Source organism: Xiphophorus maculatus, chromosome 12, assembly GCF_002775205.1.
Source record: "Xiphophorus maculatus strain JP 163 A chromosome 12, X_maculatus-5.0-male, whole genome shotgun sequence".
NCBI classification, from domain to species: domain Eukaryota; kingdom Metazoa; phylum Chordata; class Actinopteri; order Cyprinodontiformes; family Poeciliidae; genus Xiphophorus; species Xiphophorus maculatus.
Genome location: NC_036454.1, coordinates 6,974,935 through 6,998,845, shown reverse-complemented (window position 1 = coordinate 6,998,845; position 23,911 = coordinate 6,974,935). Strand labels below are relative to the sequence as shown.

Genomic DNA, 23,911 nt, shown 5'->3' with positions numbered 1-23,911 from the left:
ATCCTATTATTCTAGCTTTTAGAAAACAACAATATTTGTGTAAGTGTAACTGGTTAAAAACAATGAACGTTTAGCTACTTTAATGTCAGACATTGAGCAGAAAACTATGTATTTTCTTCTGTAAAGTGCATGTATAAATCTTAGTATTGTAGATCTTCTTGGCATCTTAAAATGAAAATGTTTACACTAAAAGTGGCATAGAAAAGTCTGTAAACAGAACCAAGATTTACATTTCAGTGGTTTTATGTATCATAAAACTCCTGAACTTTTAATCTAACTGCTCTTCCAGTAAGTAACAACAAAAGTCATGCTCAATTATCAAACGGAGACATTAATGAGAAGATACCAACAACTACAAAAAGTTGCAAAAGCACAAAACCAAAGGAAAAGCCACAAAAGCTAATCTATTAAAGTATACTTACTAAAAAGAAAATATTAGATACTCTGAAAACAATTTTTTAGTTATAGTTAAAAGTACTTACCATAGTGCATGAGACATCCATTGAACTTAGAGCCCATAATGATGGTAGCAAGTGACTTCATTAACTCAAGGTGTTGCTCTTCAGTGACAATAGTGACCTATATTGCATTTATAGAAGACAACACCCACACAGAATCTACTCAGTCATTCAATAAGATTCCATTGACATTTTTTTAGACACTTACGTCATGACAGATAACGGCTTGTTTTAGAATTTTAAAGACTCGGGAATTAATTTGAAGGTATTGTTCAATTTCAATCCCAAAAACGTTTTTCTTTTCCTTTATTTTTCTTTTAGCGACCTAGGATACCATAACAATGAAAGTCATTCTTACTGTATCAGGAGTTTCACAACTAGATTCCAAGATTCACAATGACATCCATGTTATTTTCATTTTTATGCACATAAAACATGATGTGTAAGCATTCCATATGAATGCTTACACATCAGATCAGAAAAAGTGACTTATTTTATGAGAACAAGGAAAATAAATCTCTTATCTGTGGTTTCTGATCTTGTGGTCCACCTTCACAATGTACCAAGGATATGCTCTGGTTCCTTTTCATCTCAGTTTTTATAAATTAACTCTTTATCTGACATTTAAATATACAACTTTAGAGTCTTTAGATTAAAAATGAAGAAAAATAACAAAAGCAACCAACACCTTATTTTTCATCCAAAACTAACCGTTCTTTGAAGCCAGCAGTGAAGCCAAATAGCTTGAGTTTTTAGTTCTGAAAATGCGTTGTTTCCTAAGGTCCGGCCGTCTCAGGTGCCTTGTTTTTTTTATACTAATAGCCATTTCAGCGCTGTCACTGATGTGAGCCTTGTACTGAATATCTAGGTGCAAAGATTTACTGAACTTGTCCTCCTTTAAGACAGACTTTTATACCTGAATCCTTGTTCTTAGATGTGAAGTAATGACATTGTTGACAGTGACTTCAAAACTTCCTTTTAAAGATACAGTGATGAGAAATCCATCAATAATGTTTTAATCACCATATCAGTTCCCTTTTTTAAAAAGCCTAAATGACTAAATACCTTGATGTCATGAGGTACTTAACATTTCAACAATGCTCTTGGCTTACAATGTACAAAATAATTTCACTTTACAGTGACAAAAATAAGATTTTTTTTATATAATCTGTTTTTTATTGAAGAAAGCAGCACAAAAGTTACAAAGGTTTACAGAACACTTCAGAAATGGTAGAAAACGTAGTTGTACCAAAAAAACAACAACTTCCGATTGAAATTTATTAGTCATAGGTTTATTGTGCAAGTAGCAAAAACTAAGACATAGTGTTATTGACCATGACATTGTTGTTTAAAAATGCTGACTCATTATAAAAAAGAATTTCACACTCCTCATTCTTATCAAAGGAAAATGAGCTACAACTTGTGTTAAAGAACTCTCATAATACTCTTAGATGAAAAATAATTAACAGGTTACTTCTCACATATTTTAGCTATGGAGTTAGAAACCTGATATCCACATACTTGTACTTGTTGAGGAGCTAAATTACGAAACCAATTCTGGAATTACAGCTTATAGCTATAACATTTTCAAGTCTTTCCTTCGAAGGTTGCTGAGAAGGCTTGGAATAATATGACATTCTCCCACAATCTTCTTGTCATGTTTGCATTTTAAAAAGGTAAGGGATGATTTTTGATGCTCAGCTTCCAGGAAATGAGTAAACTACAATTAATTGCCTAAAGAAATATGTTTTAATGGCTGTGTCAGTTACTATTAATGGGCTGATTGCAACCACAAGGCATAAACATCCAACTTCAATTAGAGAGATCTTTGACAGAGAACACTTTGGATAACTTTGCACATTTTTCCTATCTGCTGCTTATGGACCTTCCAAAGTGCATGTACATGCCTTTTATGTAACAGGGAAAAATACTATGCATTTTCTCCTAATTAACCAAAAGAACCCAGCATTAGTCTCATTATTCAAGCTGTACATATAAAAGGAAGACTATGTAGTCTGTGTTTGCCACATGAGGAAGTCCTGTAGAATACTTTGACTTTATACCAGACATAGATCATAGGATCTTGCATAAATACAAAGAGTCTATCTTACCTGTTCATGCCTGAATTTCTGATTTGAATTGTATAAGTGCGTTGTTGTCTCCATCATGTGCATCATGTGTGTCCTTCAAGGCCCCCTGGGGTTTGGTGGGGCTGTCTGCAAATCTTTTCTAGCTTAGCTAAGACAAGAAGCGTCACAGACGAGCTTTAGAGAAGTCATAAAGAAGCGCTCCTGGTTTTAATGGCAAAGTCGTAGTTGTTAATACTGTTGGCGATGCAGTGAGGATCTAGGCACAGTTAACATCCTTTCCTGATACCGCTGTCCAAGAAGAACTGACCAAGGAGGGGAGGACACGACGAGTCAAGTGGTGGATGGTTCATTCCTCTGGTGGTGGAGCATGTCCGTCACACTCACGATGTCTTCTTCGGGCACCTGGAAAAGAAAAGTTACAGAACTTTTATTTACTTTACCTATATTTTTATTAGAAACATAGTTATGCGAAGAATACACACGCTCATAAGAGTTAAAAATACATTATAAACCACTTGTTCCATCAAACCCCTTTTTGGTCTGCTATAAAAGCTTATAGGTTTTATCAGAACCTTGTCCCACTGAAAAAAAAAGGGAAAAGGGGGTTTGAAAGCTAACTAAAACAAAAAGTACTGAAATAAAAGATCATGAAAAGCATAAAAGAGAATTTTCTTAATAAAGAGATGACATAATATATGGACAGGTTAAGCAGCAGGAACATAACAGGACGAGCAAATGGGTATAGGTTATAATTAGCCAGTCTTCACAGGTTGCACATTGATAGAAATACAAAAACAGACCAATGCAATGAAATAAAATATTTGTGAACTGCCAATATAAAGATTCAGCTAGATGAAGTGAATTTATTTAACCTAAATAAATACTAAATAATTATAATTTGCTATATTAGAGGCCAGGCAGTAACCTCCCATAGCTGCAGTGACGAAGGTTTGGTTTTGCAACCAGTTAGGAATGCCTTTAATCATTTGGTCGTTGCATTTGTCCCGAGTGTTTTTTATCTCATTTCCAGTTATTTTCTATTCTTCAATTTACAAAAAATGTTATGCGTCATTTTACCAAAAAAATAAAGACACTGCCATGTATATAGGTTCATTAGGAAGATGACACCAGTAGTGAACAGTGGTAATATTAATATTAATTAAAGGGAGATATTTTATTTTTGAAATAGGTTTTTTTTATTTTTATAAAGTTGACCTCGGGAAGTTACCCGTTTCTTCTGCCTCCATTATCATGGAAGATTATCTCTGCTATACTCTAGGAGTAGGAGTAGGAATACTTAAAATTCAACCAAAAGAGGAATACTCCTACTCCTACTTACCTTTATCAACTAGTCATTTTGGAGACTTTTTCAGAAGTGTAAAAGTGGTTGAACTTTATAAAAATGATTTCCTATGCATGTCGTCAGGTTCACTATTATTAGAGCCCATTTGTGTTTTTTTTTTTCCAAGGTTAAAGAACGATTATGATTACACAATGTAATTCTATGACATGCTGCGAGGCATGGAAAGGAGTTACAAACTAAAACATTCATTGGGTGGAACATTAAGAGTCATGACATAGACATAAAAACACGCAAACGCCCAACCTCACCAGATTTACATGTGATTAGCATTCATCACTTGACATAGGAGACGACACTGACTAAACAGTTGGGCATTGCTCATTAAACTATGGAAAATATATATATATATATATATATATATATTTTTTAATACTATGAAGATTTTCAAATAAAATTATATTAAAGGACACAAAGACAATAAGCACCTGAGACAACAGAACAACAAAAAATGACAAAACAAAACAAAAGTGTCAATGTTACACAAGCAAATAAATAAAAATGATAATAAAATAACTAATAAATACATAAATAAAAGGCTGGGACAGATTTCACAACTGTGTTATTTGCTCATCAACTGTCCATCTTATCTGGAAGACACTTGAGTAAAGTGGTTGAGTAAAGGGAGCATCATTAGTCCGTCACATAGTCCAACATTTTATTCTAGAAAACTTCAGAGTGTACCAGAAAGTTTGTATCCCAATCTTTCCACATGTAGGATACTTACAAGGTCAGTTAATCAGGTCTGAAACTTGGGGGCTAAATCGGACTTCCACAGTTTCAGAATACACCTCTTTGCTTTGCAATCATCATACAAAGAGCTAGAGCAATACATAAGTTACAATCCAGATTCTCCAGGGTGTTGGAGCACCCAAACAAAGCTGTTCAAGGCGTGACAATAATTTTAAACACAGATGAAAACCACTGAAAGATGAGACCAAAAAATATGTAATTTTAGCCAGAACCAAAAAAAACATGTGCTAAAGTACCTTCAACTATGGAAAATGTTTAACATAATATTGAAGTAATCAATTAATGCATCAAAATCACTTTTTTCTTTGAGCTGATCAAATGTGTATAATTAACTGATCAGCAGCAAGTGAGACTACACTTGCTGTTGTCTCACAGGAAGTAAGTAATAGTTACAAAAGCAGGATTTTAGGCAGTTTTGCTACAAGTGTATTAATATAATACTAAGATGGAAAGACTAAGGAAAATATCTTAGAGGAGCAACTGTGCTGCCCAGCTATCTGGGAAGATAAGAAAGCAAATTTCCAAACAATTTCAAGTCCACCAATTTAACTTCAGAAAAAAAAAATCACAAGTGGAAACCAGTGACAACAAGCTGTAATTTGTTTTTCATTAGACTGGAAGTCTTGATGTGATCCAATTCAATTCAAGAATATGTATTAATCCCAGAGTGAAATACAATGCTGTTGTAACTTATATTGTCCAATTTTGCTTAAATATTAATAGTAGATAGTGATGTGTGTAAGCAGAAAAGGATTTCCTATAGCCAGTGGCGCTGCCAGGAAACTTGGGCCCCATGACTAGGCCTGTCACAATAGCAAATTTTGCTCAACGATTAATTGTCTCAAAAATTATTGCGATAAACGATAATATTGTTTGAAGACCTTTTTACACTGATTTAATGGAAATGATGTAATAATGCATGCGATTTCCTGCCAAAGATAGATACACTTTATTTTCAAAAGAACACTTAACACTTGAGCTGATAAACAAAATAAACAAAACAAAAAATAAAATGGATTCTCAGTCTCCATTAACAAAAAACTCACTTGAAAAAAAAAAACTAAACAACATAAAGCCAAAGTGGAAATAAATACTGCATTCAACCAAAAGAGTGCAGCTTATGAAGTCTGTATATTATGTTGCCCTTCAGTAATAATTAGATTTAATTAGAGAAGATGGGCACATCCCACTACCTGATACAATAGTTCACACTACATGATTTTTTGCTCCTATTTTTCCCCTTAAGACACTCTTAGCACGTTGGTCTTTCTAAGATTGTGTGGTGTGTTAAGGTAGATCGTCGTTGCCGCTCCGATCTAAATCAGGGTTTTTCCCCGACTGGGAGCTTTAACGCAGTATGTTGAATGTGACAGGTAGCCAATCAGAAAGCGTGGATTCTCCTCCGTGTTTTGTTTCCATATGGAAGAGGACTACTAAAAAAGCATTTATGTTTCAGCAGAAGAACAACCTGAGGCTTCCAGCTAAAACAATACAGAAATGGTTTGAAGACAACAAGATGGAAGCTGTGGAACTGGCCAAGTCAAAGCCTAACTCTCAGTCTGACAGAGAATTTGTGGTTGGGTTTGAAAAGGGACCGCTGATTCACGCACAACCTGACGGATGTTGAACATTTTTACAAGGAAAATGGAAATAAAATGCAGTGTCCAGGTTTGTCAGCCTGATTGACACCCAACAGCTGATCATATGCATCTTCTTTCTGTAAGGGTATTGCAGTGGTAAAGCTCCTCGGTGGCAGGGCCCTGGGGGTGGATGAGATTCGCCCGGGGTTCCTTAAGGCTCTGGATGTTGCAGGGTTGTGTTGGCTGATGCGACTCTGCAATATTGCAAGGACATCGGGGGCAGTTCCCCTGGATTGGCAGACTGGGGTGGTGGTCTCCCTGTTCAAAAAGGGGAACGGAGGGTGTGCTTCAATTATAAGGGGGTCACACTCTTAAGCCTCCCTGGCAAGGTCTATTCAGGGGTCCTGGAGAGGAGGGTCCGTCGGATTACTAGTCGAACCTCGGATTCAGGACGAGCAGTGTGGTTTTCGTCCTGGTCGTGGAACACTGGACCAGCTCTACACCCTCAGCAGGGTCCTGGAGGGTGCATGGGAGTTCGCCCAACTGGTCTACATGTGTTTTGTGGACTTGGGAGAAGGCGATCTACCGTGTCCCTCGGGGAGCCCTGTGGGGGGTTCTCCGGGAGTATGGGGTACCGGGCCCTTTGATACGGGCTGTCAGGTCCCTGTATGACCGCATTGCTGGCAGTAAGTCGGGCTCTTTTCCAGTGAGAGTCCAACTCTCACCGGAAACAAGATTACTTTCAGTTGAGGTGGCTCGGGCATCTGGTCAGGATGCCTCCTGGACGCCTCCCTGGTGAGGTGTTCCAGGCGTGACCCACCAGGAGGAGGCCCCGGGGGAGACCCAGGACACGCTGGAGGGACTATGTCTCTCGGCTGGCCTGGGAACGCCTCGGGATTCTCCCGGAGGAGCTGGAACAAGTGGCCGGGGAGAGGGACGTCTGGGCCTCCCTTCTGAAGCTGCTACCCTTGCGACCCGACCCCGGATAAAGCGGAAGAAAATGGATGGATGTATGGATGGTATTGCAATGGAAAGTAGAGCCTCGCTACACAAATGTTTTGCACTTTATTGACATGTAAGATTGCAAATAGCAAGGAAAAGAACGGTAATAATCAAGAAAAAGATAAAAAGATACATTTTATTGGCTATTTGTCTCAAAAGTTTGTATGCAGCTTTATGTTGTTTTAATTTTTTTGATAGTTTCCATGGAAAAATAATTGTGCCCAATCCATTTTAAAATGAACCGGTTGGCAGAAATTACCTTTCAATGTGGGTACAAAAAGAAAAAAAAAGTCTGATAAAAATCAATAATCATGATGTCAGGAAATCACAAAGCTGCTTGGGAATCTGAGAAGGTACACAAGTCTGATTCCAAAAACTTAAGTATCAAAATGCCAGAATATACGTTTTTCACATTTTGAATAATCAGGATATCTCAAGTGCATGGAAATTAAAAGAATGAGTAAGTTCCAACCTGTGAGTAAAGACTAAGTAAAGACATAATTTTCCACTTAAGAGGGTCATTTTTTACATGCTGCAAGAATTTTTCCTCCTAGTCATAAGACTGAATTACTCGTACAAAAAAAATCCCTTAAGTTTGAATCATATGTCTTCAGGAAGATGACAAAAGATCCAAGCAGCTGAATCTTTAAGAAAATAACTTTCAGAATCTAGTTTTTATCATCAAGATGCTTACTCAAACCAGAAGTATGTAACAAAGTGAGATAAGTGAAGATTACAAAAACCATTTACCCAAATACATTTAGTTTCTACCGCTACAGGTGTCATAGGGAAACCTTCTGGACTCACCAAAGCATGGTCAAAGCTGAAGGTGCTGATGTAATAGGCAGAAATGTCACCATCTGCCAGGGGCTGAGATATCTGGGCGACTATGCCACATTCATCTGAAACACAAGGAGGAAATGCCATCAATGTAAAAGTATCACATAATTATAGATTATAGGTTCATAGATTATAGTACTGCAATAATAAGATAAAAGCAGAGATGCTTTGATGCAAAATAAATAACTGCAAAACAGTTGTTGCCAGTGGCAGTTCTTGATATGGGCAATATGGCTCACTGCCCAGAGTGGCATGATCTTTAGGGTATTTTAAACATGGAAAAAAACTTAAGTTGTGACAGCTCTGCCTCAAGCCAGTTTTATATTAGTAATAAGGATGTTCAGGAGGAGAGGAAATCCAGTTCTATACAAATCTACACCGCAGATCATGGTTTCTTCAAAATATTCAACAGCTTTCACTCCAAGATCTTGTTCTGTTCGCTCATTTTTGTAATTCTAAATCAATACAAATGCACATAAAAAAATGCTGGAGTTTTCTGTGAATTTCTTTGCTTTTTTAAATTTTGAAAATGTTTATGTTAGTCTTCACAGTTCCGTTTCAATGGAAACAACCACCCTGCTTTCTGTGGAAAGCACAGTCAAAAACAAAAGCTGGAATTTACCTACTAGATATCAGGAAATTAACATATTTTGTATGAGGGCACCTTTTGGATGTTCACTTCTAACTTTTCACAGTATAAAATATATGTCTGGATCAAATGCTGGTTCTGTCCAGAATGTTAATCAGTACCAGAAAATCATTTGCTAAAATATAGAAAATATATTAATCCAGAGTTGTTGTATTACTGTGCAGTAAAATTAAGAGTCCTGGTAAACCAGCCATTACTTATGAACTCATGAAAGATGTCTGTATCACTGAATCAGACCACTCCCATCTCTGACTAAACATCCAAACAAACTTCGCTACAGAAGTTGCAGTATATGCTCCACAAAATGTCACTGCTATTAGTTAGCTTCGTTTGAGTCATTATGTTTCTAGAATGGTGCTGTTACCACTCATTGCAGTATAAATAATAAAATTGATCCATAAATGGCTAAAAAATTATTACCTTCTTAAACAATGTGCTGTTGTGTCATGTCAATGTTCTTCTTTTGTGCATGTGGGGCAATCTGAGGATGCAAGCCATTTACACAGAAGTCTCATTGTGGTCACATTTAATTAGTTGGAAGAACAAAATCCCCCCCCAAAAATCAGATTTTAGCAAAAATTCAGAATTGAGATCAAGATTTCCTGTATGTACATAGAGTTAGTGCAGCCACAGAATGCACAGGCAGATGTGATGTGGTTGAATGGTGAGAAAAGTTGATTCAGAAATTTAAATTTTAAAACCAACCAGTATGGGTTTATCTTTCCAATGAACAAACTTTTATTTCTCATGTAGAAGAAGTGGAGACTCCTGCACAACGGTTAAAGATGCAGAAAGTGGTTTCTGATTGGCAAGTCAACATCAAAATATTTGCATTTTCCAGCACATACAATGGTAAAACAGCTAGTTTCCAGAAACCAAAAAAAATTATTTATTGCTAGACATGTGGATGTTTTTTTAACGCTTGGATTGTTTGTTTAAGCATTAAAGATCCAAATGGAAGTACAAGCATGTGCATAATGTTAATTTTGTATGATATGTCCCTTTTAACAGTTAAGACTTGAACAGGAGACAACAACATACATCACATTTTCATGGTTATTCGGGAATAATAATAATATCAAATGCACTGCATTTATACACATTAACTAAGAATTTTCAGTGTGTTCAATTCCTGTGACAGCTTTTAAGTACTACATTGATATTTGTTCATTTTTATCATTTTGCTTGATAAAATCTTTTCAATAATGTTGAAAGTTATAAGATGAGTCTTAGAAAGGTTGTACTGGTAAAATATTTAAATAGAGAAATGCTATTTTTATTGCTCATTTAAGCTCTAGTATAAAGTAAATAGATATACAGACCACTTCAAACTTGACGTTAAAGTGGTTATTGTTCTGTCAAAATCAGAAAAAAGGTCAAGCAGATTGCCTCACCAAAACCCAGCGGTTGACCACCTATACGGACCATCCGCCAGAGCTCCCCGGAGGAGCTGGTGAACAGGAGGTCAGCAGGAAACCTGGAACAATATGATATTGCTTTACTATAAGCTAAGAAACAATGATCAAATATGTATACTCTACAACAGGGGTGTCCAAAGTTGGTCCTGGAGGGCCGGCATCCTGCATGTTTTAGTTCTCTCCCTGGTATAACGCACCTGCATCAAATGATGGATCATTACAAGGGCTACGATGAACATTGACTTGCTAAGAGAGAGAACTAAAGCATGCAGGATGCTGGCCCTCAAGGACCCACTTTGGGCACCCCTGCTCTAAAACAACTGATAATAGTTCAATATAATAACATGAAGACTGGGCATGTTAGGACCACAAAATTACAAACAAATTAATTTCTGAATAAGTTTTCTAACAGGGTGTCATTTATTTGTTTTAATGGTAGCTACAAACATGTCTATATGGTGAGTGTATCCTTACCGTCTCTGAGCCTCAGTGTCCATCACTAATGAGATGTATCCATCGATGAGGGAGAAGGAGAAGAACTTGATACATTCCAAGTCCTGACCCGTAGACGATTCGCTTTCTTCCTTAGGACTAAACACAAAAACGCATTCAGAATGACAAAAACAAATGGCAGCAAAAATATTCATTTTGCATTTTATTTAGCTATACATGTGTATATCTCTAAATGCAATTATCAATGAAAAATACATTTGTTTTAGAAAGTAATTCTCATACTAAATAGGTTCATTCTTTTGAGAATTCAAGTGTTTATTTCTGTCATTTTGATGACTTCAGCTTTCAGCTAATGAAAAAGTTTTTTAAAAAAGTAAAAACATAATACAAGACAAAAATAAGAATTTTGAAAAAAAACCTGCTTCGTCTATTTTCAGTTTCCCACATTTGATTATCAGTTTTAACAAATAATTACAGCAATACAGTCAGAGTGCAAAACCTATACAAAAGCAACCTGGTGTCATTTCACATGGTTTGAGCGAATAATGAAATGAGATTGTGTGCTGCCATCTTGTGCTTCAGTGCAGTACTGTGAAGAAATTTGATCTCACCTGTTGGAATAAAAGAGGACATCGATGAGCGTGGTGGCGATGGACGGCAGCGTGTCCGGGTCCAGAGACATGACGCAGAACTGGTTCTGTGGGATCAGCACTGGGTGAACTGTGGGCTGGACGGCTGGAGGAACAGCAAACACAACAACGCCTTAAAATTTGGATGTGCTTGGTGTTTGGTTGAGGAAAAGGATGAAGTCAATTTAATCTCTTAATAAACTAATTTAAGCCAAAGAAAAACACATATTTTTTTTCTGGAAGGATCAAGTCCACAACTGGAGTCTAAAAAGAAAAAAAGACCCATAACATTTCATTTCAACAAAAAAACTCAACTAATATTTTTAATCCCACAACAAAAATATTGAACATTAATTATCAGGTCAAAGACTCAGTTGATATTTTCCATCTAATTCCTAATCCTCTATAATCTTTTGCAGCTTAATTTTAGCATTATGTATAAATCCTCTAGTAGAAAATGCTGTGCCAGTGTTATCTACGTGGCAAAAAGAGAAACTAGAGTTACATGTATTATTCCACTTCACAAATGTGAATGACTTGGGATAAACAAATTTAAGAGTTTCCATTATCAGTTGGCACAACTGTTACAATGGGCATCATTTGTGGGCCTCACTGGGCCAATCCCAGCTTTTAAACACCTGGGTATTGATAAATCCGACAACTGATTTAAAAGGCACATCGGTTCATAATGCTGATGACCATCAAATTAAAGCAGACTGTCCTATGCATTATTGTGCAGAATTTTGCTGCCCAAAATTTAATCCCACTTACAGTATAATCCAGATTCATGAAATAATTATTAATAATAATAATAGACATAAATGTAGCAAAGCATTCAATGTTATTTCTTTGTTCTTCTCCCATAGTACTTGAGTTACTTCACTGGAAACAACTTAGCACAACCCACAGCTCGTTTCTGTAATCAGTCTCTCTTACTTTAAATCAATAAAACGTTTCTTAATGTAATATAACCACCTGTAAACATATCACCTGAAATCTTGCACTGTTAGCCTCATTTGCTCTAGAACCCATAAATAAATCTCCAACAAACCTTGATTTCCTCTGCTGAACTAAAAGTCCACACTGACAACATGTGGACACAACCGACGACCTCTGACGTATTTATGAGACAGTTTACATTCAGTTTAAAAAGTCAGTTGATCCAAAGAGCCGTTAAAATGCCAGGATCCCAATGGAGATGCAAAGACATAGGAGATTGTGTAAGAATGAACCTTTCAGGATATTCTAAACTTTAGGATTACATAATAACAGCTTCCTATAAAGGATGCCACCATTTAGTGCAGAATAACTACTCTGTATGCAACCTAAAGCAGACTTTGTTGATTCTGTTCTTCTAGTGATGTCTATCTAAATTCTCTACTGTCCTGCTGAATACAGATCTAAATCCTTTAAACTGGGATGGCCATCATCACCAAATCTTAGTTTGATCATTAAATTTTACTAACCACACAGTCTTGCACTTAGTTTTTTTAGCTTAACAGAAAAAGTGGAGAAGTGAAATGTACAAATTTGTAAGAATATCTTGAAATAGGCTTACAATAGATCAATGATTAAATATACTGATTACCTATATATAGCAAAAGTTTGGAAAACAGACGAAAGTGATGTTTGAACAAGCCATAACTACTTTGTGAAGAATGATTTATGTAGAAGAATCTCATCTTGTACCAAATTAAAAGTAAAGAAAACAAGCTGTCTAAAACTACATGCAAGTTGTGGCAGTGTAGATGAAACTGGTTTGGTCAAACAAAAGAAGCTACAAGTTTCCACAGAACCAGTAAAAAAAACAAACAAAAAAAAACAAACATTTGAGTGTGGCTGTTGAAAACCACTTGATTAGAAATACAGTCTAAGTCAAAAACAGGGCTAAGAAATAAAACATTTTTAGAGAAATTAAGTAGGAAATCTCCAACATATTAATATTTTTATTTATTCTTTTTAAGTCAAAAATATGACTTTACTTTCACAAATATGCTGCTATAGAAACCCTAATCTTTTCCTGCTACTTTTTAATTGGATTACAATGAATGCTACTTCTTTATTTGGTTTTATCATTGGAAAGAAAAATATATTCTCTATTTTTAACTAAATAAAATGTGAGCAAACAAGTTTTTTACAAGATTGTTAACACTTTTTCTGCTCTAGGTTAGAGTTAGAGTCCCTCAGGCAAGTCTGGTGAATGTTTGAAAGTTAAGAAAATTCATGCTGAAACCTTCTTTGGCGTTCTTCAAGAGGCCGTTGGTAAAGTCCTGGCAACCCACAGGCACATACTCTCCTTCCACCTCCTTAAAAATGTTGAACTCCTCATTCAACGTATTGATGACAACTGACAGGTCTTTCTCTCTAACCTGCAAACAAATATTGGGAACAAACTGAAACACTGTACTGTATGTAACATTTTAAAACTGTGTTGAATACAGGAGCTCCTAAAAGTCTACACACCCCTGTTAATATTACAGCTATTTTTATTCTCCACAACTTAACTACAAATATGAGCTGTTTAGAAGAGACATTGAAAAAATGAGAATTTGAAAAAACAACCTTCTGCATAAGTGTACAGACATTTAAACTGATATTTTTTATCAAAAACTTTCTGGGCTTCTTTTACATACAGATTTAGTTGTAGGTGAACAGGATGAATGTCACATTATTTGCCTTTTTAATTTATTTAGCATGGCTTCTTTTATCTAAGATCACAAAGTTCTGGCATTTTAACAGGGGTGTGTATGTAAATGTAATGTTACATTTGCATATATTTAGATGACATGTTTTAAAGCCCAAAGAATGCAGTCTTTAAACAGTTCAGTCAGCAAGTAAACCATTAATATTCCTGCTGACGCAGTGGTTTGCCATGTTGTTAAACATTTTTGCTCATTTACTTCTTGACATGTAATACATCAACCAATTTTCTGATGCTGTCAGCTCTGTCAGAAATGACTTTAGCTCAAAATGCAGACATGGTGGTCTATTTTGTCTGATGGGGTTCAGACCATGGAGACTAAAAGCTTCCCACGGGTAGGAAGAAATTCAACAGATTTCTGCAAATGTTTTTAAGAGGACGCTCACCAGGATGAAGTCAGTCTGATATGTGGAGAGCATGAAGACGGAAACGTGCTGCTGGGCAAGCGGAGCGATGACCGACTTGGCAATCTTTGTCACACCGACAGCCTGGGAGCTGCTGGAGGCGTTGCCGTTGGAGGCAACATTGAGGGGCAGCCAGATGGAGCTCTCGACCTGGAGGTGCTCCGAGGGCGCCAGCTCTGTCAAATGTCAAGGGAAGAAAGAGTGATCTGTGTCGAACCACGAACAACATGGCCTTCTGTCCATGATCATCCACATGGCAAATCAAGATAAAAATGTAAGCTTTTGAGCATACCCTATGATACATGGAAATAGTCTTATTGTATTGAATAACAACAGCAATGTACAAGTGTCTCAGACGTGCATTCTTTCATATGTCCAGCAGGAGGCGACTCAAGAGAAGCCTGCTGCAACAGCCTGCTTTAACATTAACTTAGCAAGAGTTGATGTGTACTTTCTATTTGGATTCAAATACAGAAAATCCGGTGAACATTTCTTACTTTCCAGCATTTCCTGATTCAATTTAATAAATTGGTTAATAATTAAAGCTTTGATTTGGTACTACAAGCTTTTACTGATACTTTATTCTGTTGATAAACTTTGTGCCACAGCCTTTAATGATCATTCAAGACACATCTACCTCTGGACTACACTGTGTGAAAGCTACAACAAAGTGCTAGAATTTCATCTATAAAAGTCAGTTTATCAATGTTAACACCAGAAATAGGCAATGAGGTACAATAGGGGCACTATATATGGAGGATTTTAGTCCTTAATGCAGGCATATAGGATTTGATGCTGAAGCTCAATAAAGTCAGCTCATTTAGATTTTATGCAATCCATTTTCTACTTTCTTGAGGTCCTAAATTATCAGGCAGTTTAAAGTTACTATTTCCTGTTTTTACCATCCTAACAGAAATGCTATCTTCCATCTTTCCCCTTAAGCAGAGAGCTAAAGAACTCCCACTATTTATGTCACAAAAGCAGCACAAGAATATATCATGCTCAAGACAGGCCACAGTGCCAACACCAGTCAGGAAGGCTGAGACCAAGTACCAGTATGCAGTATTCAGTATTTGTTATCTATTCAGACATGCTAATAGGTAATTAAGAGGATTTTTGAAGGCAAATCTTAATAATGTAAATTCCTAAGATTCCAAAGCTGGATAGCCATAATTGAAATATGTCTACTTAGGAAACATGAAGTAAAACATGCAAAGAAAATACAAGATCAAGATAACTTCTTAGGGCAGGTACAGAGACATTATGTAAAATTAAGACGTTTTAAAAAGCAAATACATTTACATAGTGATTAATAGAGCACTACATAAGAATATTCTGTATCACTTAAAAAATGCTAGAAAGTCTTGTTTTCTGTAAATTTGGACCACCATATTTTTACAGTAGTGTGGAGAATTAAATATGTCTTTGGAAATGATAGAAAATAAACAATTGCTTGGTTTAATTTGATACTGCTGGTCAACCAGGAAGCTTCAGTAAAGGGTCAACCTTACTAAAAACATTACCAAACAGCAACTGACTGTGAATGCTCCTTTTTCTTTCCTCCCCTTCAAAGAGCCTTTGCTCTAGTTGGCATAATTTTTCACAGACAGCCCCTTGTGGTTTCTCAATACACCAACTCTTAGCTTCTAAAATAGGCACTCAGAACAAGAAAACCCTGAAGGCAATGGATGCCTTCAAACATCTGCTTCAGCGGGTATGGCAATGACGAATCTGTTAATCTACAGTAAACAAAACATCTATTTGTCAATCAATCGCATCTCCAAAAAAGTGCCATCATACACTTTGATGTAAAATACTGAGAGAAAGCATCACTCAGAAACTGAGAAAAAAGTGGACTGAACTCCCTGATGTGCTTGATTTCAGCATTCCTTCAGGCAGAAAATTGTTATCCTTTTAAGAAAAAAGAGGAAGCATTAGGAATAGGTAACACATTCCTTCTCTTTACTTTTTGTGTTAGTTTTTACTCAGACACAAATTCTTGCCAAACCTTTTCAGGAACATCAAGAAACTATCTTTGCTCATGACAAAGATGTTGGGCAGAAAGATTGTTCTTATTTGCCCATCAAATACATTCGAATTTTGCTTAAGGAGAAACCCATGAGGCCCAAGTTCTGCACTTGAGGTTTTAGTGAAGTACAAAATGTTCTGGGCAGAAAGCCAAACATTAATCTTGTCACTTAAATTAATATGACAAATGTCTCTGTTTGTGTGCTATTGGCCTTAGCAATGGTAAGGAGCTAGAAGATTGATGGATTTTCTGCAGGTAGTCCAGTTTGCTTTCCCAGCCCAGCCTGTGAATCAAGATGAAATTCTAAATTGCCTTTACATGTTTATGCATTACTATTTTACCTTTAAATCCTTCTTCATCAAGGACGACTGTGTAGTTCTCAGGTGTTTCTGTCAGGCTAAAAAACTTGCATCTGGAATAGAGAAGGAAGGTAAAAAAAGATCAGAATTAATAAAATGAGCATGACAAACTAGAGAGTTAGATAGCAATGTTATGCTGTGCATCCCAGAGTCCTGTGGACACACAGCCTAAATGACGAGAAATATTTGCGGACACACCTAATCCAGTCTCTGCATAAACAGGGCCCTAGACTTAGCAAAACAAACTGCAGAAAACAGTTCAAGAAAAATGGTTCTAAGTTTTGATTTGACCTATAAAACTAAGCCTAAAATCTAAGCTAATTTAGCATTTATGAGATTGCCAAAGAAGCCCACATTACCCAAACCACTGGACACAAAAGACCACATAGGTCATGTTTAAGCTGTTCAGAACTTATGCAAAAGTTCTCCTATTTTTAAGAGTGGCTAGGAGAAATTGTTTGCTGTTATAACAATACAAAAATGCAAGTTACCAAGTTAAGCAAGGCTTTTAATTTGTGAATGAAAAGTCACATCTGTAGGGCAGACATTTCATCCACAGGAAGTATCACATTTTCCTGCTTCATTGTATCCCTCTGAGGATACACCTTCCTCCTCAGCAGATCAGTCTGCAAAAGCTATTAGAGCTGACGCCTGAGTGCAAGAGCAAAAGCTCCTGACTCAGCAAAAACCAATCCCTGCCATGGGATTGGACAATAACACCACTGAGAGACAAAGAGGGAAAGACACAAAGAGAAAACACTGCAACAGTAACTGCCAGCTGTGCTAGCAGGCTCTGCCAGCCCATTGTGTTAGAAAGACCTTCTCGCTTCCTGATGAACCTTCACCTTCCGCAGCTCGCAGTTTCCTGCAGGTGCAACAACCCTGCATGAGCAAGTGAAACAAGTGAAGTAAAAGCAATATGTTCACTTCTTGTTGTCAAGCAACATGAAGGAACCACATCTGTTTGATTTCCTGTTTGCAAAGTACAGATTAGATAGATAAGAGAGGCATCCGTTTATTACCAAATACAAAGGTGAACACAGCAAAATTAAAGACCTTACAACTTTTGCCAACTGCAATCCTCTTCATTGCTTCAAAAGATTGCAATTACTCAAAATTAGTATTAGTTTTTGATAGCAAATCTGTAAAAATATAGATTTGTCCGTTAACAGAATATTGAACCTGCAACTGTTTGATCATGCATCATATGAAGAGAAAGGGATCTTTGATAACTCGTCTAGAGTCATCATACAGAGTTCTCAGTTCTCTCCTGAATTTAGTTCACCCTCTCAGGTTTTCTTTAGGATTTAGGCCTGAGGCTTGAAAAAAGTTTTCCGTGCGTCTGGTGAAGTAAGAGAGTTCACAAAAGCTTAGTTTAATATGCCTAGGCATTTTGAAGAGTTCACGTTGACATAAGGCATATTCATTCTTTGTTTGATACCAGACCTCCCACCACACTGTGTGCCCTCTGTGAACTTGATGAGCCACAGACACCACTCACTTCTCCAACAGTGAGCTTTTTTTTTCTTTTTTGGCTTAGTGACTCTCTCATCGATGCCATTTTGGCCAGTCTATTTTTTCATGTTGAATTATGAATACTGAGCTTAACGAAAGCAGGTCTGCAGCCTTGAAAATTGCATTTTGTATTTACTCTTGTTATCTTTGTCTGAAACATTTAAAGTGTGTCAAGAGAAGAAAGAACAAAAGGTAATTTGTAAGAGGACAAATATTTCACAGCACCTTATACTGAGAAGGACCAGAACCAGACTGTAAGTTTTGTAACGGATCTCCAAGAGATGTTCTTCTGGAAGACAATTTTAGTTTCAAGGAGAAAATAAGGCTTGGTAAACGAAGAAACATGGAGGATCTGTGATGAGGCACAGCCTGTTCCAAGTGTTGTGGAGCTCTAATGTTAGCAGAGCACTCCAATACACCGCCCCAGCGTGATTGCTGGTGGTAATGGGCTGGAAAAATAAGCTCCTTCCTCTGATGCAGGAAGGAAAATAACCTAAAGAGACGAAGAAAGCAACAGGTAGAGACAGAGAGGAGATGAAAACCAAAGCACACAAGACTCTGTACTTTGATCCAGCCGCACGAAGCAACGGGTGGTAGCAGAGTTGTTGGCCGAGGGCAGCTGGTTGTGTTGGTGGGGGGGTTACAACCGACATTCCAGCTGAGAAAACATGATAAGAGAGGAGAAAACTGATGCAAAATATAAGAAATAAAACTTAGCCAACATATCATCAGATGATGGCAAAGTTCTCTCAACTTCTATACTTTAACATTTTACATTCTTTTGCATAGTTTGGTTAAGGTCTATTTTTTTTTTTTTATAAAGTCACACCACAAAGAAATGCGTTTGAGGTGTTGCCTTAAAATCAGAAGCTAACAAAGCCATTGCATCATCACCTGGGATTACAATGTTTTTAAAGAAATGGCGATCTTAGTGTATGTAAATGTCTGACTTTGAAGAAAGCAAAAAGAAAAGTTCTCCTCCTTGCTCATTATTTAATTTTTAATTTTAACTGACCTAAAACGGGAACAAGGACAAAATAGGAATCTGAGCAGGAAATAACTTTTACAATTTTTTTTGGTGCATTTTTGCTAAAACTGACAATATAATATGAGACAGGTAGTCTGTGGAGAAAAAAACATAATAAAATAAAAACTGAGCTCCTCTGCCTCCTCCCTGTGGTCCTACTGCCATCTCCAGAAATGTATCGCTCCTGGTCAGAAACAACCAATCAGAGTCAGAAGAAATGACTGAGTAATGTCAAACACATTCGTGTAAGAGCTACTCACACGACACGTACAACCTCCAGGTTGCCGGTTTGCTTCAACTGTGCTAATGGAGGAGAAACAACCTAATATTACAAGAAAAGCTATTTATCTGTTGTCATTGCTGGCTATGCTAACTAGTCTGAGCATTGATGTGAGGTTACGGTGTGGAGGAGGAGCTGTGGCACAGCAGAGGGAAAGGGAAAAACTATTAATCCGTTGATAACCGCAGATAAATAGTTTTCCTAACATTAGGTGGTTTCTCTGACATTAGCAGCAAAATCAGAAATCTTGAGCTTGTACACACTGTATAGGGGGAAGAGTGTGAGCAGCATGTACATGAGTGTGATGATACTAAGACCCTCCTCTGGCTCTTACTGGTTATTTCTGACCAGGAACATTTTTATAAGTTACATGCTGCAGCTTCAATGTCAGACAATAAAAGTGTCTTTTTCTGCAGCATATCCAAACTTCTTGTTTACACTGTTATTAAATAAGTTTAGTAATAATTTGCAAGTGGTAATTGGAAGAAATGTTAATTGTTTTTACCATCAATACATCCAGAAAATCAAACTTAACAAGTGGACAGGTTTGGGATCGGTCTTTAAGCCTGCTGATGGGCAGTGTGTACAGCAACAGTTGGGAGGGGTTACTCACTGATATGTTGAACCGGAGAAAACTCTGGCTTATGTCTAATTCGTACAAAAGAATGCATGTAGCCTTGATTAGAGTTGGGCAGTGAGAACATAAAGTGGAATGAGAGCCTCAACTTTAGAAGATCACTGAAGCAGAAATGTGAAAAACTGGGTTTCTGGCTCAGTTGAAGCATTGTTCCAAGCCATGCTCTTGTTATTTAACAGCTGAACAGAAGAAAGGAGAACAGTGTAGCGCCTGCAGGGCTACATCCACAATGCAGAAACACCAAAAATACTGGGCTGTGATAATATCCCCACCTAAAAGTACAATGCAAGACTACAATCAAAGAATGCATAATGAATGCTTTGTCAGACTTTGTGAATGGATTAGATCCTTATTCATAATTTTTTAAATATTAGTGGCAGAGTAAACATAGCTAGTTTAATCCTCAGTCTGTGCCAAAACTCCTCTTGTAATGGATGTTTAAGGAAGATCTACGATGTAATAATATGCAATTTGCAATGCTGTAAGAGATCCACTCATTAAAATTCCTCTCAGAACTGCTGTCAAAGCCACTGTGTTCAGGCCAGGGAGATGTTCTTTAATGAATAGAGGAAGGCCTGAAAGGAGCAGAGGGGAGAAAGCCATTCAAGCCAAGCCAGGCTTGTTTTTGCTCAACTTTCTCCAACACTCCTCCCTTTTAAATCAAATGTAGCTTTACAGGGAGAGGAAAAACTAAAAGTACACAATAAGAACAGGAAAAGCAAGGCAAAACACATCCACCATAGAAGTGTGATGATGTAACATCAAAGTACACACAATATGTTAAGAAAGAGAGAGAACAAAATAAGAGGCCTGTGGAGATCTACGGAAGTAGGCATGGATGATTTTACTGGTTAGTTCTGGGCCAATGCATTTAGCATGGTCTTTTTTTATATCATAGCATTTATGCTGTAAAATTCTGTAGAAATGTACAGCACTGTCTAATAGCAACACTTTAATTGTGCATATTCTTTGCATTTGAAAAAGAAAATCCTAGCACCCTAAAATGCTGTTCTTATTCATTTGAAAAGGTATATTTCAGCCAGCTGAGGTAGTGAGGTAGGGGCAGCACTGCATTACTCTATTCATCATACAGCCAGAGAAAACTTCAGAAAGCAGAAAGGTATGTCATAATTTTTTGGCAAGTTTATTTCTTGCAGACATGTTAAAACTTAGTTTATTACTCAACACGATGACTCAACTGGCAGGAGACAACAAGGTATGAACAGATACAGAAAGAAGTGTCTCAAAGTACAAGTTCATGTGCTTTCCATTTTAATTTAAAGCATGTCGTAATAAGCAATACATCAATTAATCACGATAAATTAAAACAACCTCTATAATTTAAATTTGCATAGTTGATTGTTTTTCTTGAGTCTCTCTCCGTTTCTCTCTACCAAAGACAAAAGCCTTCAGTCTCAAGACACAGACAAGAGGCTGGTCTCAAGCCTCTTTTTGTGTACAGAGACTTCAGTAACCATTTTATTTATTTATTTTGGATATTTAAAATATCTTCCAATTCCAGTGTTAAATCTTCATTAGAAATTAAAATTCTAATAGACTTTAATGAACACTTTGCATAATAATGCAAGGCTGTACTTGCATTATTATGCCATTACCATTTTTTCACTCAAACACCAATATTATTGTTTATTGCAATAACTTCTGGGACAAATTATTGCTAAGCAAAATGTGTTATTGTGACAGGCTTACAACCGTCAGGCACATGAGTGGCAAAGATGTTTAGATGGTTAAAGAAGCGTTGGGACATGAAGCTAGTTTTGAAAATCTCACTGTGGACTTTTCTGTGCATCATCAGAAACTAATAATAATAAAAAGAGTTTTGATCAATTGCAAAGCTATCAAGACATGTTCATTCATATGCAAGACTGTCCCAGTCAAAGTCCAGACCTACATCCAACAGCACATTTGTAGAACAAGAAAAAAAATAAATTTTCACACTTACTGACCCGACTTATTTTGCAAAAACAAACAAATGTGCAAACATTTCTGTCTCTAGATACGAAAATCTGAAAAAGCTCATAGCCCACAGATGTAAAAGCAAAATACTGACTCAGGGCAGCTGAGATGACAAATGCATCACTCCATTTTGCAGCTTACAGGAAATAGGAAAATATGCAACATGTTCTTCCCACGTCACACTTCTGCAACTATATGGTGGTCTGTTTTCAGGGTCTCAAACTCCAGTCCTTGAGGGCCACAGTCCTGCAGTTTTTAGATGTGCCACAGGTACAAAACACTGGAATGAAATGGCTTAATTACCTCCTCTTTGTGTAGATCAGTTCTCCCAGCCTTGCTAATGACCTAAATATTCTTTTCAGGTGTGGTGCAGCAGAGGCACATCTAAAAGTTGCAGGACTGCGGCCCTCGAGGACTGGAGTTTGAGACTCCTGGTTTATGTCATGAAATACCAATACATTAAAAAATTGTGGATATAACATAAAAAGTGAGAAGGTTCTAGGGGTATGAATGCTGTAAGATATTTTACAACAGTGTGAAATTTCGACAGCAAGCAGTAGATTTGTGACAACAGTGTGATGATACATGTTCCTTATTTTTGTTTGCATGTTATCAGCTTAGTGACAGAGCAGTGGATGTAGAGCTCTTCCTCTATCCATGCACATGTGGGGCAGCCAGAGAACTAGACAATTACATAACAACATCTGGATTTCCAGGGATTATCTGAAATCATGAGATGTAAACAACTTAAAAAATGGATGTGGGTTAGGAGTCAAAAAGGTCAAGTTTGTGTTTTAGATACCAAAAAATAACAAAAAAACCCCAACTTTTTTTTTTGCCAACCTTCAGATCACACCTACAGATGAAACAGGATGTAGTCACATAAATGTTTTACTGAAAACTAAAGTACAAAAATGAGTAATGTTGATATTCAACAACTGCAAGTTTTTTTCCCAGTTTGCACCCATGTGAGAAAATACACTTCCCTGAAGTCAACAGCTTCATGGACTGCAGTTCATCATCCCTACCGTAGCTGCAGAGTGAGGCATGCACAGACAAACAACCCAACAATAGCTCGGCCACCCAGTGAATGAGCAGGCGCTGTATGTATCCGAACTGGATTACCCGACTGATTCACAACCACCTGGCCAGAGCAGGAAGCCTACTTACCGCGTCCTGTTGCGGAGAAATATCAGTTTTATTAGAGGGTGAGTGTAATTGACCAGCCCGTTCTTGGATATGCTGGTGACCCGGAGTCTGTGATCCAGTATTTGCAAGTCCATATTTCTTGCAAACGAGCAGTTCTCTCTCCGCTCGTCTTTTAGCGTTGAAAGCGTCTCTCTAGCTGGACGATGTCATTCAAATGTTATATATAGTCCCGAGTGAGGAGCATTACCGACGGATGTACTCCCCCACGTCCCGCTAGGCTCGTTTCACAGGACGAAAAAAACATCCGACGATAGAAGCCTCCCTGAACTACTGTATATTTAAATACAAGGGGCTGCCCTACGCGGACACGCCCCCTCCTGTTAAAGCTACAGGTCAACGCTTTTAAATGACTCGCACGTGCTTTGGAAAAGTTTGGATGAACGAGCAGAAATATTACTTCCGTATTGGAATTTCAAAATAAAGGAAAGGTGGTTCCCAAAACAATAATTTACTTTAGAAAATATACACACATAAATATATAAACTTTAGAGAGGAAGTGAAAATAAAGAGCAAAGGGAACAATTTGTACTTGTGTTTGCTG

General features: G+C 37.2%; 1 protein-coding gene across 1 annotated transcript; it reads right to left on the bottom strand.

The window, feature by feature from the left end:
• Nucleotides 1-1,728: 1,728 nt before the first annotated feature.
• castor1 (cytosolic arginine sensor for mTORC1 subunit 1) lies at nt 1,729-23,638 on the bottom strand. Its single transcript, XM_005803832.3, has 9 exons — nt 23,332-23,638; nt 16,708-16,778; nt 14,320-14,513; nt 13,466-13,601; nt 11,215-11,338; nt 10,625-10,741; nt 10,127-10,209; nt 8,051-8,145; nt 1,729-2,950 (listed from the first exon to the last, which is right to left on the bottom strand). Exons 1-9 carry the CDS (start codon nt 23,442-23,444, stop codon nt 2,879-2,881), a joined length of 1,005 nt encoding a protein of 334 aa, XP_005803889.1. The 5' UTR covers nt 23,445-23,638; the 3' UTR covers nt 1,729-2,878.
• Nucleotides 23,639-23,911: the final 273 nt, after the last annotated feature.

Excerpts from the sequence above, each read along its gene's own strand:
- castor1 (XM_005803832.3), bottom strand. The coding sequence starts at position 23,444 with ATGGACTTGCAAATACTGGATCACAGACTCCGGGTCACCAGCATATCC. Across the intron at positions 10,742-11,214 it reads GTCCTCTTTTATTCCAACAG|TCCTAAGGAAGAAAGCGAAT; the intron begins GTGAGATCAAAT and ends TTTTGTGTTTAG. Across the intron at positions 10,210-10,624 it reads GACACTGAGGCTCAGAGACG|GTTTCCTGCTGACCTCCTGT; the intron begins GTAAGGATACAC and ends ATATTGTTCCAG.